Consider the following 13,217-nt stretch of genomic DNA (forward strand, 5'->3'; position numbering starts at 1 on the left):
CCAGCAGAACCGGGATGGCTTCCACTCCCTCCTTGCCCCTGGATGGGTCAGCACCAGCCCTGGTTCCACCGATTGTGTCCCCAGGGAGAACGCGGAGCAGGCTGGAGCCGTGTGCCTTCCCTGGGGGGCACACGAACCCACGGGGGCCAAGCAGCCTTCCGACCACCAGGAAACCTTGGGACATGGTTCCCGGGGAGGCGGCTGGCGGGCGGCATGGGTGCAGCACCCCTGGGGGACAAGCGGGGCGGGTTCCCTGCCCAGGGGTACCGCTCCCCGCCCCGCAGCAGCGCCCGAGCCCGGCTCTTCCGCGCCGCGCCCCTCGGGGCTGGCCGGCGGCGGGGCGGGGAGGGGAGGAGGGAGGAGCCGGCGGCGGAGGAGCCGTGCGGGCTTCCTGGCGGGGCAGCGCTGGCGGCGGGCGGGTATCGCGGCGTGGGCAGGTCCGTGAGAACTTCGCCGAGTCTGCCCGGGGCAGAGGCGCGCCCGTGTCCGTGAGACGGCAGCCGCAGCCCGCTCGGCATGGCCGGCCGCCTCGGCCGCGGGATGTGCTGGGGCAAGCGGGGCCGGGGCTGCCGGGGCGAGGGCGCGCTACTCGCCCTGGGGCTGCTGGCCGCCCTCGGCTTCCTCGTGTGGCGGCACGGCCCGCCGCCCCTCCACGCCGCCCGCCGCGCCCCGCCGCAGTCGCCGTCCCCCGACTCCGAGCTGCTGCGGCGGCCGGTGTACGCCAAGCCGGCCCTGGACCCGGGGGCGCTGGGGGAGCTGGGCCGGGCGGTGAGGTTGGAGCTGAGCCCGGCCGAGAAGCGCCGCCAGGAGGAGAGCATCCGCCGGCACCAGATCAACATCTACCTGAGCGACCGCATCTCGCTGCACCGCCGCCTGCCCGAGCGCTGGCATCCGCTGTGAGTACCGCCGAGGGCAGGTGGGGCCGGGGCAGAGGAGCCGTGCCTGCCGCTGCTGCTGTGGCTCAGAGAGCCGCTCCGGCAAACTGGAGTGTCTGCTGGCAGCGGTCAGCGCGGGGTAGTCGTGTCTCTCTCAAGTACCCGTCGCTCGGGAGCGTGGAGGCTTTTGGAAACTTTTCCATCACAAACGCTCTTGGATCACAGCGTTCGCTCTCAGAGTTAAGTCGATTTGTGACTTTGCCAGGCTGCCGCGCCTACACAAGGCGGTACGAAGTCGCGTGTTGGTGGTGTGTGTACAGGTTGTTTCCCTACGTAGCCCTGGTAGTGTGTTTTCAGTCCTCAAGCTGCGCTGCTCTGCCGCGTTTCTCCTGCTGCTGTCCCCTGGCTCAGTCACCATGGGCAGCAGCATACTTTTTCAGTCACTCCCAGCTTTACAAATGTTACGCTTCCCAGATTTCAGCTGTGCATTGTATTCAAATGTCTTAAGACACACAGTTTAAAGGAGATTGTTTTATCAGCAGTTTTTCCAGGAGTGAGCTAGAAATGGTGCTCACAAAGGTGGGTAACAGTATTCTAAAGTGGGACTGTGCTTGATCCGGGATGCATAGTTGCTGGGACAAGGTACATTTCCAAATGACATGTATAGTTATGACACCAGCGGCAGATAATGGCACAGGCAATTGTAAACAAAGGGTTAGACAATGTTCGATGAGGTGGCTCAAGTTTACCGGCAATGGCTCAGTGCAGCTGTGAAGCCAGCGTGGCACAACAGCTCTGACTGTTGTGCACTTGTGCAAACACTCAGGGTGGCATCGTCTTAGGCTCTCCTGTGAGTGAGCTACCGGCTGGTGAGAGGAAGGGCCAGCCAGTTAAGGGGATATGCCAGCCGTCACAGGGGTTGGGATGGAGCCACGGTTGCTACTGACTCTTCACTCCCGCTTGGCTTCAGCTGGTTTGTTTCGTTGCAACAGGTTTGTACAATACGGTAGGAAAAAGCTGTGGGAAAAGCAGGGCTCTGGCTCTCCTGTACATTCACTTCATGCCCGTGTGTCCTGCCCAGTGTTTCACCAACTCTAATTGTAAGTCCTGAATCTAAAGCATGAATTTTATGATCACTTTCAAAAAGTTGCAGTGCAAATGCAAGGCCTTTTCATCATAAGTTCAAGCCTGACACTAGGCTTGTTTTACTCAGTTATTATTCCCCTCTTATCAGCAGTCTGTAGACCGTAGGTCAAAAAGGACCATTTAAATTTCACTTCCGTGGGAAGCATTAAATAATTTCAATGAGTTATTTTGGATTTCTGCCATTTCTCTATGGCAGGATGTTAGAAGAAATGGAAGGTCACAGTTGTTGAATAGGAGACATTATAGATGGGTGTGGGTGACTATTCTAGAAATGAAAATAATTTAAATAGATTTTGCTACAACAGCAGACCCTTTTTGATTTGAATATATGGATGCTGAAATGACAAAATATATCGAAACCAAAAGAATCACAGAAGCATCAGTGACATAATCTCAGAGATAATTGCCTTCTGAAGCTGGGGCTGTATTGTACTGTTGGCAGGTGCTTCATGCCTTTGTGCATAGTTAAATCTAAATTATGGCAAAAATGTCACAGAGCATCTCTCCAACTCACACAGCAAATGTAAAAAACTTTCCCAAAGGCAATTTTGCAATGAAGTATTAACTCCTTCTCTCAAGAAGGAAGACCATGTAAGTGATTGAAGTAAAAAAACCCCATAATAATAATAAAAAAAAAAACTTGAAGAATTTATCACCAAGCCCAGCCCACAGCCATAGAAAATGCATTGCATTTAGTTCCAAGATTATACAGTTCAAAATCTCAAGTCTAGGGGAAATTTTTTTTTTTAATTTTATTCTAAGGTGGGTAATGCTTGACTATTTAGGACCTTTAATGAACATTTTGTTGATGGGTGAGGCAACAATGATGGGAAATAAGTAGTAATGGTAGATGACAACTAGACATCAGCAGTCTACCAAAATAATGCAAAGAATTTTAGATGTGATCAGTGAGACAGCTTTGGTACCAGAAGACCAGAAGGTGACAAATGCATCATTTTTTTTAGTGGAGTCCCAGAAGAGAATCAGAGAACTCTGTGCTGGCAATCCTGGGATCTTTTCCAGGCATGTTATCTACAAACTGTGGTAAGGGAAAGAATTAGTTACAGATGGAGGGTGTGATCTATTGAGAAAGTCAACAAGGCTTTTGTCAAGGATGACGTGTCTTACAAATCTATGTGAGTTCTTTGAAGGCTGTAATTATACGGATAAAGAAGTGTGTTGTTACTTGATGAGTTCCTTAAACGACTGTGAAATAATGTGGAAATTCCATGCATTTATAAATAACTGAGTAGAAGCTGCACAGCAGGTTTGGGGTTTTTTGGTGGGGTTTTTTTTTCAGTTTTTTTTTTTTGTTTGGTTTTTGTTTAGTTTTGGTTTTTGTTTGTTTTAAGGAGCAAAGAAAAAGTCCCACAGAAATCTGTGTTGGACTCAATGCAGTTCAACTTACAGCATGGCTTTCATAAAGAAAAGACTAATTTACAGTCTGAAACACAGGTGGCCTTCTGGAAGTGTATCTCCTGCAGGATTCCTGCAATACATGGTTGATGCATGAAAATGGATAAAACAAATTCTGCCACCTCCCTGTTCCAAAAATCCATTTCCTGTAAAGCATAGTCAATCCACTAGAAAATTTAAATCAAATATTCAGAAGGTATTGACAGACACTATGTTTGGAGACTCTGTTCTGGGCTATGGGCTTTTGGTCTGTTTCAGCATATTCTTGTGTTTGTGGAGGCAATCTGGAAATTTTAGATACCAAAAAAATGGGAGAATAAAAGGGAAACAGAGACAACATTACCACCACCTGGATGCCCCAACACTCCTTTTGATGTTAATGTCCTCCCACACTGATCAATGAACCCACTCTCTGTGTGTGAATTGTTGAATCCAATGAAAACTAGAGCTTTGCTAAGAAGATAGAGAGTATCTGAACCAGTAAGCTATTAAATGTGATATGCAAAATGATTGCAAAAGCTGTTGCTGTGTCAGAAAGTCGTGCCAAAAATCTTTTCCTACTGCTGCATGTTGTACATCCTGGACCTGCCATGGGAACAGAAGTGTGGCAGGTATTTGCTGGTCTCTATGTCTGGTAATACTGTACAGGAAGAGAAGAATAGTTTGGCTGAGATTACTCTCACAAATAATGTATTGATTGATGATATTTGAGTATGGATCCAGGAAGTTTCCAACATAGATCTTTCTCCTAGTAATACATTCCTGACAGTGAAAATATTCAGAAAGTTGCTATTCCTTCTTGTTCCCACCACCGTAACTTGCTTTTTGTGGTAACTGATTCTGTTTCTATTGACCCACAGACCCGAAGAACTTGACAACAATTGTTTCATTTAGACAATTTCTGCTTCCTTTAACTGTCTGAGCTTGATGTCAGCAACTGATCATGTGTTTCATCACACAGGAATTGTTTAGTTTTACTGAAAGTATACATATAAACAAATAAACATTATGTATTAATAATTTATAAAAATGTCTGTTTGGGAGAATCTTCTGGATAAGAATGTAAGTTACTAAATGGTGATAGTTTGTACAAGGCTAGAAGTGAAATAAGCCATAGGGTCAGAGAAGGATGGAGGTTGGAAGGAAACTTTGGGGTATCTAGTCCAACTCTGAAGCTTCCAAGGATGGAGATTCAACAACATTTGAACACCTTTTTAAATGCAACATCACTGCCACAGTGATTTTATTTTTATTTTTGTCCCCTGATCGTAAGGTTGTCTGGATAGCTCAGCTTGTCTTTCCAGCAGCTACCCTTCATGTCTTGAGTTTGTACTCATAAAGGGAGCAACAATTATAGGAGGTTTAAAACCAGTAAGTGTCTTCTGTCAGACTTTGGCTTACTGAGGGATCTGTTGGGGCTGATGCCCTGTAAGAGGGTGTGATGAGCTTGGGGCCATGGGGTTTGGCTGCTGCTGCTGCTCTGCCTTCCTCCCTCTGCAACAACACGTCAGCATTGTGTCCCATGGGGCTCCTCCTTGTGTGCTTGTTTTACAGGACTGTAGGGCTAGGCAGAAAACTGATATGTTCTCTTAGACTTCTACAGCTTATTACAATGTGTAAGAATTACATTTCCAGTTTTTCTACCTGGGATCTTTTAGATTAAGGGCTATTTTCAAGCATTGTTTCAGATTTAAGGCATTCTACTTTTTCTTTCTGTATTACAGTAGGAATGCGTTATTCACTTATTTCGGGGATAGGCTCTGTAAAAGCACACAAGTTGCCTTTCAGCTGACTCTTGGTACAAAAGAAGCAAGTCAGGACTAGGCACTTTTGTGCTGACTCAGCATTTCATGTTTTCTCTTTCATGGTAGAAGCCTGATTCAGCCCTTGGGGCTCATTTTACTTGTGATCACAAGGAAATGGATTTTTAATTCTTTCCTATCTTTCCTAAGTAGCCACAAAAAGCCCCCAAAATATTGAATGTGGTCTGGGTAGTATTTTTCAGCTATTAAAAAAAGTTTTAGAGGTTTGTTCTTTAATTCTAGGTAATCTTTTGTGTTTTGGAGAGGTTCTTTATATATTTTTTTTATATGTGTGATTTTATGTATCTGTTTAAGTGTGTGTGCATATATCTTTAAGTGTCTTTGTACAGATAGCTAGCTATACACAAATGCTCAAATTCCTCTGACACCATCATTTATTCCTATAATTTTATTTATTTTGGGGGAACATTGTTTGACTTTGGCATAACAATCTTGTGCTAAGATTGTTTTGTCTTTCAATACTGCTTTTCCTGTTTGTTCCCGTATTTGAATTTGATTCTCTCAGAGTCTCTCTTTCTTCTGTGGTTTGTTTTGTTTTCTGGGCTGTAAATTCTAAATTATACCAGGATCTCTGATAGTATCTTGCTAGCAAGTTCCAAGAATAAGCTTTGATACTAGGTTGTGATTCCTTTTTTTCTCCAAAACTCACAGCTACTCCTGCCAGGAGTTTTAACCTGACCCTGTTCTGGGAAAAGGCACAGCAGCTGTGTGTTTCCCTCCTCAGCCCGCAGTGAACAACTGACTTCACCCAGGAGCTTCTCTTTCATCTCTCACCTAAAGGCGAAACAACTGCAGTGACTTTTTAAAATTCTTATTTATTTATTTATTTTTTAGTGCATATAGGGAAGAGAACCCTTTGAAGAGGTGAGCTGCAGCAGCTTGACCTTTCTGACACATCCCTTCCCTCTAAACCATCAGCTGATGGTGCACCTTGTGCCCAGAGCTGGCTTTGGCACGGGTGTTCCCATGCTTTGTGTCTGATCAGGAGACACAGCGCACTCCTTCTTGCAAACTAAGGCTTTCCATTAAACACTTAAGAGTGTGTTTGGTATAGTAGTTCTGGAACACTATGGTCACTTGTTTGGTGTTAGGATTTTTTGGTTCAATTTCTGAGCTTTTTGGAAATATGTAATTGGTTACTAGTAACTATAATAATTATAATACCTTTTAGTCATTACTTTAGTGTTAATTGGCAGGATTTCTTTCATATATAAACAGGCTTTAGACCTTCAAAGCTATGTTTCTCTAGGACATTTCAGTCTTTCCTCAGACAGTAAGTGGGATAAAAATAATTCTTCACTATAGTTGGTTTTTAGGGGGATTTTTTTGCTTGTTTTGGGGGTTTTGTTTGTTTGTTTTTTGTTTTTCTATTTTTGATAAGAAGGCTTGCATTTTATAGCAATACAAAATGAAGCAACGCATCCACTATTGCTTTGACATTTAGGATATTTTGCTACTTTTGTTTCCTGTCATCTGTAAAAATGTGTCACTTTTCATTGTCATTATGCTTTTAACAACCTCCAGCAAATATTTTCCAGAAGAGCTCACATGATTATTTTTCACCGTTTCTCTTTCCAGCTTCTGGTAGACTTCCTTTGACATCTAGGTTATTGCTTGGTTTCAGCTGATTTAATTTTTAAATTGAAAAGGTTTCCAGATCTGTGATTGGTACTAAGCAAAAATTGTTGTTTTTTTTTTTAATTCAAAAACTGCTTTTATTTAAACAATTGTCTATAAGGATCAGGTGCATCCACACCTTATTTGTAGTGAGGAAGACAATAGCTTCTTTCAGTTATGGCTTTGCAAAATATTTGTTCTTGTCCTGAATCAAATTACACTCACAAAAGTAAGTTTTTGAATGTAGGTGTAGGAGATAGCATGTCTCTGTGGAAAGGTTAAGTGTATCTCACTATCTTGGAAAAAAAGTGAAAACATTTGAGCAAAATGCAACAACTGTTTCAGCTCAGAAAAATAAAAAACGAGTGGGTTTCCCCACTGTCACCTGCAGAATTTCCTTCTCATCTGCATATCCAGAATCTAGGTCAGTTAGGAAATTCTGTAGTATATCTCTAACAATTTGGAATTAGGAGGCTCTATGGATTTCCTAAATTTGTGGATTTTAGGATACAGACTTAGTAAATTCTCTTACTTGTTCTTTCTAGACATTTATTTCTTAATGTATTTTGATTCTGTTTTAAAGAGATTTGCTTTCTGTGCCACCTCCTTCCCAACCCGTAACTTCTTAACAATTGTTTTCTTCTGTTTCAGACTTTTTGTCTTTCTTTCTTGCTTCTCACAATGTTTGTGTACAAGGCAGTACAGCCCATTATTATCTGAAATCTTAAGACAGCTTTTGGCAGTCAGTCTTGCCAGTACCTTCTCGTCATTGGGAGAATCATTCTGTAGAACATTAAATAACCTGAAAAACTGTTTCACAATCAAACCAGCCTGTTTCCAGAGACTTGATCATATCACAGTGTTGAGGACTGTACAGGGGTGCTTTCTCTAACATGGTTTGTTTCAGCAGATATAATTTAGGGAGCTTTTAGCCAGCCTGCTGGGCTGGGACCAGCAGTGGGGAAATGTCGGCCAGCATCCTGAACTCCCCTGCTTAAGTGTTCCAGCCTTGCCCCAAATAATCTGGCCATTCTGGCAGGTATCAGCACCTTGCTGCTATGTGCTTTGCTACTCACACCAAGACACACCTTCTGTAAACTCTCAATGCCTTTTTCTGCAATAGTTGAACACGTGGCTTGTGTAGGTGTGTAAAACCAGGTAGAGCCTCTCCATGTCCAGATAAACCTTTTAATTTTTTTTTTTTATTAAAAGGAAAATTCCTGAACTAGCAGGATCAAGGTAGTCTTATGTGAGAAAATAAATTTAGCATGAAAAGTTGGGTAGTGTTTGGAGGAGATAAGAATAATGTTTATCATATCCTTTAATTCCACTGGAGATGTTACACCTTTGTATCCCAGGCTTGGGGTGGTGTTGCTTTTGGCTCGTGCTGCTTTTTATCCATAGGTTACTCTCCCACACAGAGGGGTGAGGAGTGGATGTTCAACAATATATTCAGCCTGGAATAAGGGACACAGCCTTGGTAACTGTGGGATGGCTTAGAAACCAGTGCTGCTACCTCTGTCATGCTGCAGGGCTTGGTGTGCTTGTGGATGGATGTGCAGAACCCTAAGCTGCATCTTGGGCAAAAGTAGAGAAAGGGATTGAAGATCCCAGTACTGCTGTGTCCTGTGCCATGGCTTTGGGAAAGTGAGAGAAGGAGGCACTTTCTCTTGGGTGAAGGTTCTTGCCAGATTCCAATGCCCACATTGCTGCCTCTGCAGTTTATGGAGTGGGAATGAAGATGGTGAAGCTAGATTGAGATGCCCATGGATGCTGCCATTCATCCCCTTCAGCCTCGTTTGCTTACAGGCTACAAAATACCACTTTTGAGCACACCTCTTACTGAAAGAACAGTGGAAGTTGGTGTTTTAGCTGTTCAAATTAGGAAGAGGAAAGGAGGCTCTGTGGTGGGTCAGCACGTCTATGGCCCATCACAACAAGCCCAGCCAACCTGGTTCCTAGCCCACCATGTGAAAGCCAGCCTGAAAGCAGAACCTTGGCAGTGTTTTCCAGGTGACGCTGGGATGGGGTGTGTATGTCACATACTGTAGTCACATAAATCAAGTTAAATCAGCTTCAGCAGTGACACATGCTGTTTTGCACTTCTTGAGAGAACTGCACAATCCTGAACTTGCCTAGGGCATTCAAATTGAAACTTCAAAACCAAAACTTACGCAGTACACCTTCTGAAAGCATTAAATAATTGATGAGCGGTTTGTGTTCTTGACAAATCTTTGAAAACTCGGAGAACATTTCATATTGTTTTGTTAAAATATAAGTAACTGTGCATATAAAAGATCAAATTTAGAGACTGAAAGTCTGTTTTCCCTTTCCGTATCATTGTCACAGTTGTGGTGAAAGTCTCAAGTAAGAGCATGACAGGAACCACTCCTAATTAACTAATGGCAGTGTGCCCAGTGTGCACACATTCATGCTCTCTCCTTGTGTATAGATACACATCTCTTAGAGAAACAGCTCTTTACAAAGAAATAAATTGAGTGATTACATTAATTGACACAAATGTTCTTGAAAACAACCCATTTAATTTTGTTTAGACATTTCCTGAGTGATGTCTCCTTAGTTTCTAATAAATAACCTATTGTAAAACTTGCTAACAGAAGACTGTGTAGTGTAGTAGATTCCAAGGTTAATTTATTAAACTTGTCAGCTGTTTACTCTCGGTTAGACTGTGATTTAAAAATGCAGTGTAAAAAAGGCAAAACCAAAAACCCACAGGAATTTGGATGTGTAAGGATGCACTTTTATGTGCTTTGCTTCAGTTTGCATTTTGTAGACTTCGATGTTTGAGTAGAAGCTGTAGTGAAACATAGAGAAAGGGCGGTACATAGTGAACATGGTTTTGTGTTCAGGTACATACCAGCATTATTTTCTCTCTCTTCCCATCGAGAGATTTAAAGGTTCATGGATGAACACAATTCTAAAATATAGATGTTGTCTTAGTGTAAATTGGTAAGAAATGCCAGAAGACAAGGCTTTGGTTTTGTTTATGCCTGTCTTATGCCACAGTGATCAAGCAGGAAAGTCCCTGGAACACCCACCCAGTGTGGCAGAAAGTGCCTCAGGGAAATGAAGGATGATGCAGAAGGAGGATGATGCTGGAGCATTGTAGTGTCCCCGTCTGCTCCTTGGAAGATGGCTGGGGCAGTCCTGGCCATGTTGTGTCTGTCACTCTACTGTGCACAAGGCTGAAATATTGGTCTCCTGTAGCCAGGTCTCATACCTCTTGGAGATCTATTTCACACCCAAGATAGCTCCGCTACCTTAGAAGGCATAGAATCAGCAGGATGGCTTCTGTGGTAGTGTTGGAAACAAAAAAAAATTAAGAAAGGCAAAATAACAAAACTCTTTAGAGAGAAAAACCGAGCCAGGTGCAAGAGGTTCTTGCTCCTGGTAAAACACCTCACAAAAGTGATTAGTTTCTTTGTTCTCTTCTTTTTCTAGTAAATTGCTCAGGCGGGACTTCTTGGTTTCTATCCAATTGGCTATCCTTAAGTTTGGGGTGAAGTCCCCCAGGTCCTATGAGGTGTCTTTTTCGCTAATTGAGGGAAGAAACTTCTGGGCTTTTTCCTTTTTAAGGAGACAAAGGATAGTTTTGTCACTCCATCAACAGGGGGCACATTCCTACAAGAGGGTTCTGCTTGTGCATTTTCTAGTGAATCTGCAGAGGGCAGGAGTGACCAGAGGGCAGAGACTGAGCAGGTGTCACTCCTTTGCATTGCCATACCTGTTGTGGCTCTTATTCATTATATACCAGTGTTTGTCATTGAAATCTGAGTCCTGTTTAAAACTATATGCATTTATTTTGTTGCCTCTAGAAAAGTATCTTGGATGTGTTGGCAACAGGTTTTTCCTCAGTGACTGATCCTGGTATCTGATAACTGTTACCAAAATCAGGCTGACTAGAGATATATGTACTTCTCTGAAGAAAATGAACCCACTCAACATGCACAAGATGCCATTTTTAATTTAGGTAATTGTTTATTTTAAAATACAAATTACAAAATTATTACAAAGCAGTAAAGTTCCTGTGATTGAATAAGATAAGGAGGATTGTGAAGGAATGTTGGACTTCAAATGCATCTGCATTTATTTTCCATGTTTGGAAATGTCACACTTACAGGCAACTACTTTTCTTAAATCTGTGTTATGTTTTTACCAACCACTTAGTAGTTATGATGACTAGGTTCAAAGTGATGTATCACAGACAGTGGTAGGGACCACATTTATCTTTATTCATAGAAAAGTTAAGCAACTGTTCTATAATCTCTGTTCTATAAGGACTCACTTAGGTCTCTTGGGCTGTGCTGGATCAATGGCTTAAGGAGGGTGAGGCGAGTTGCCTTCTGGATCTGTCTTTATGGACCTGTAGAACCCAGATGATCAGCTCAAAGGTAGTTTTTAGGATGAATAATGTGAGATGCAATTAATACTGTCTCAACATGATCCTTCCTATTGGAAAGGACAGTGGTATGGGTTTGAGGGTGGCTCTAAAGAGTGCCCTACTCAGAAGCTGAAAGCAGGTTGCAGTATAGAATTCATACGTTCCCACTGTCTGCAAAAACAGATTTTGGGACTGCTGTCACCAGTTGCTGTAATTTTGATGGCATACTGTAATTGATATGCATTTGTTTTTCTGAATAATCCAAAAGTAGGAGTGAAATGATTCACTTGGAAAGTGGGAGCTGGGATACTTGGCTGACACATGGATAATAAAAGTACATCTTGAAGTTTACAAGTGTGAATACAGAAGATGGGCTGCTGAGGCACTGCTGTGGTAAACAGGAGCTGAGAAATGGAAAAGATGAGTTATGACCACTAGACTTTAAATCAGGTTTTGTACTCGTAGTGGATTTTTTGAAATTTTTATATCTTGTGAAGTGGTAATGTTTAGTGTCCATATGCATGCCACTTAATTGTTATTCAGCAACACTGCCAAGCATTTCCATTTCAGGGATTCATTAGCTTTTTAAAGATTTTCTTATGCTATAATTTTTCCAGGGTTTAAATGCTTTGGGTTTGTAATCTCCTGAACGGGATTAATTTTTAAGGCTTAGTGAAACTCTTTCATTACAGAAAAATAAGGAAAAATGTGCTTCACTTTAGCAACACTATTTGAGACTGCTAAAAATTGAGATCTTGCAATTTAGCAAGAAATATTGGGAATAATATCTGAGATAAGCATGCCAATCTGCACAAAAGTTGAATAATGTGGCTTTTTTCTTCTTTTTTTTTTTTTTTGTTAATAAGGGCATCAGGGTACTGCTTAGGTCAGGGTGGCAGTGTTGGCCAGCAGCCTGCCCTGCTACCATGGTGGGTCACTTCTCTTCAATCCTGTGCTGCCTTCCACCACAGAGCTGGTAAATTAAACCCATTTTTTAGTACTGGCCTCTTTCTTGACTTTGGAAACCTAAGAAACGTGTGTTCTGGTATGTCCCGTCGTAGGCTGACCTTTTACTGCAATGTGAGGTGTGCTCAAGGAAGGAGGCAGCAATGCACAGTGAATCACAAACAGTGTGGGGATTGCCTTGCTCTGTGCCAAATTGTGTTTTCCATCTCCAGCATGTAATTTCAGGCAAATCCGTCAAAGTCTTTAATCTATAATTAGACTTATAAGCTTCTTAAAACCTTTTGGGTTTCCTTTCTTTAAATGGAATACAGCATTATTTTCCATGAATCTTCCTGACATATTTTTCAAAGAATGCTTTCCTGGTGTTTTTTAAAATTTATTTCTATTTTCCTTCAGCTTTCTAAAATGGGTATGTAGAGATCCTATTTCCATCAAGAAATGAACTCGAAATTACCTGGTACAAGTGACTGATGTATATGGATTTTTTTTTCCTGGCAGTACTGAGCAGAAACGTTTTTCGGTAGGCTAAATTAAATATATATTTCTAAAATTGGATTCACACAGTGCGGTTTTCTGCATTACAATTAAAGAAAGTAATTAAAATGTCACTTGTCACTCCTTTTTATGTGTCAATACATGAAGGTCTGGCTAAATAAATCAATTCTGTCACCAGGTGTTGGTGTGAGACAGCTCCCTCTGTGAAAGCCCCTCAGGACAAGTTACTGTCTGGAGGGACAGGCATTCTTGTACTTCACTACATCAGTGTGTGTGTCTATGTGTACCTACCTATGTATATAAGTCTGTATGCACAGGGGTTGTCACAGGGCGCTCCTGTCATGTTTGAGAAGCAGCCTTTGGGTCCCTTCTTTGCCTGAGTGTCATTTTTCCTGTTGCTTCCTCATTTTCACATATTTATTACAGAACTACTCTACGGACTTTTTGTTCCCTTCGTAAGAGTTTTAATTTTAGGCA

The 13,217-nt window shown here is 42.4% G+C and overlaps 1 protein-coding gene across 2 annotated transcripts in view; it reads left to right on the top strand.

Moving 5' to 3' along the window:
• Nucleotides 1-427: 427 nt before the first annotated feature.
• Nucleotides 428-13,217, top strand: part of GALNT12 (polypeptide N-acetylgalactosaminyltransferase 12) — a 47,608-nt gene continuing 34,818 nt past the window's right edge. For both annotated transcript variants that reach the window (XM_030238996.2, XM_050971424.1), the window contains exon 1: nucleotides 428-896. In XM_030238996.2, coding sequence (XP_030094856.1) covers nucleotides 517-896 — 380 coding nt within the window. In that variant the 5' untranslated portion in view covers nucleotides 428-516. The remainder of the gene's footprint in view (nucleotides 897-13,217) is intronic.

Source organism: Serinus canaria, chromosome 2 (assembly GCF_022539315.1).
Source record: "Serinus canaria isolate serCan28SL12 chromosome 2, serCan2020, whole genome shotgun sequence".
NCBI lineage: Eukaryota > Metazoa > Chordata > Aves > Passeriformes > Fringillidae > Serinus > Serinus canaria.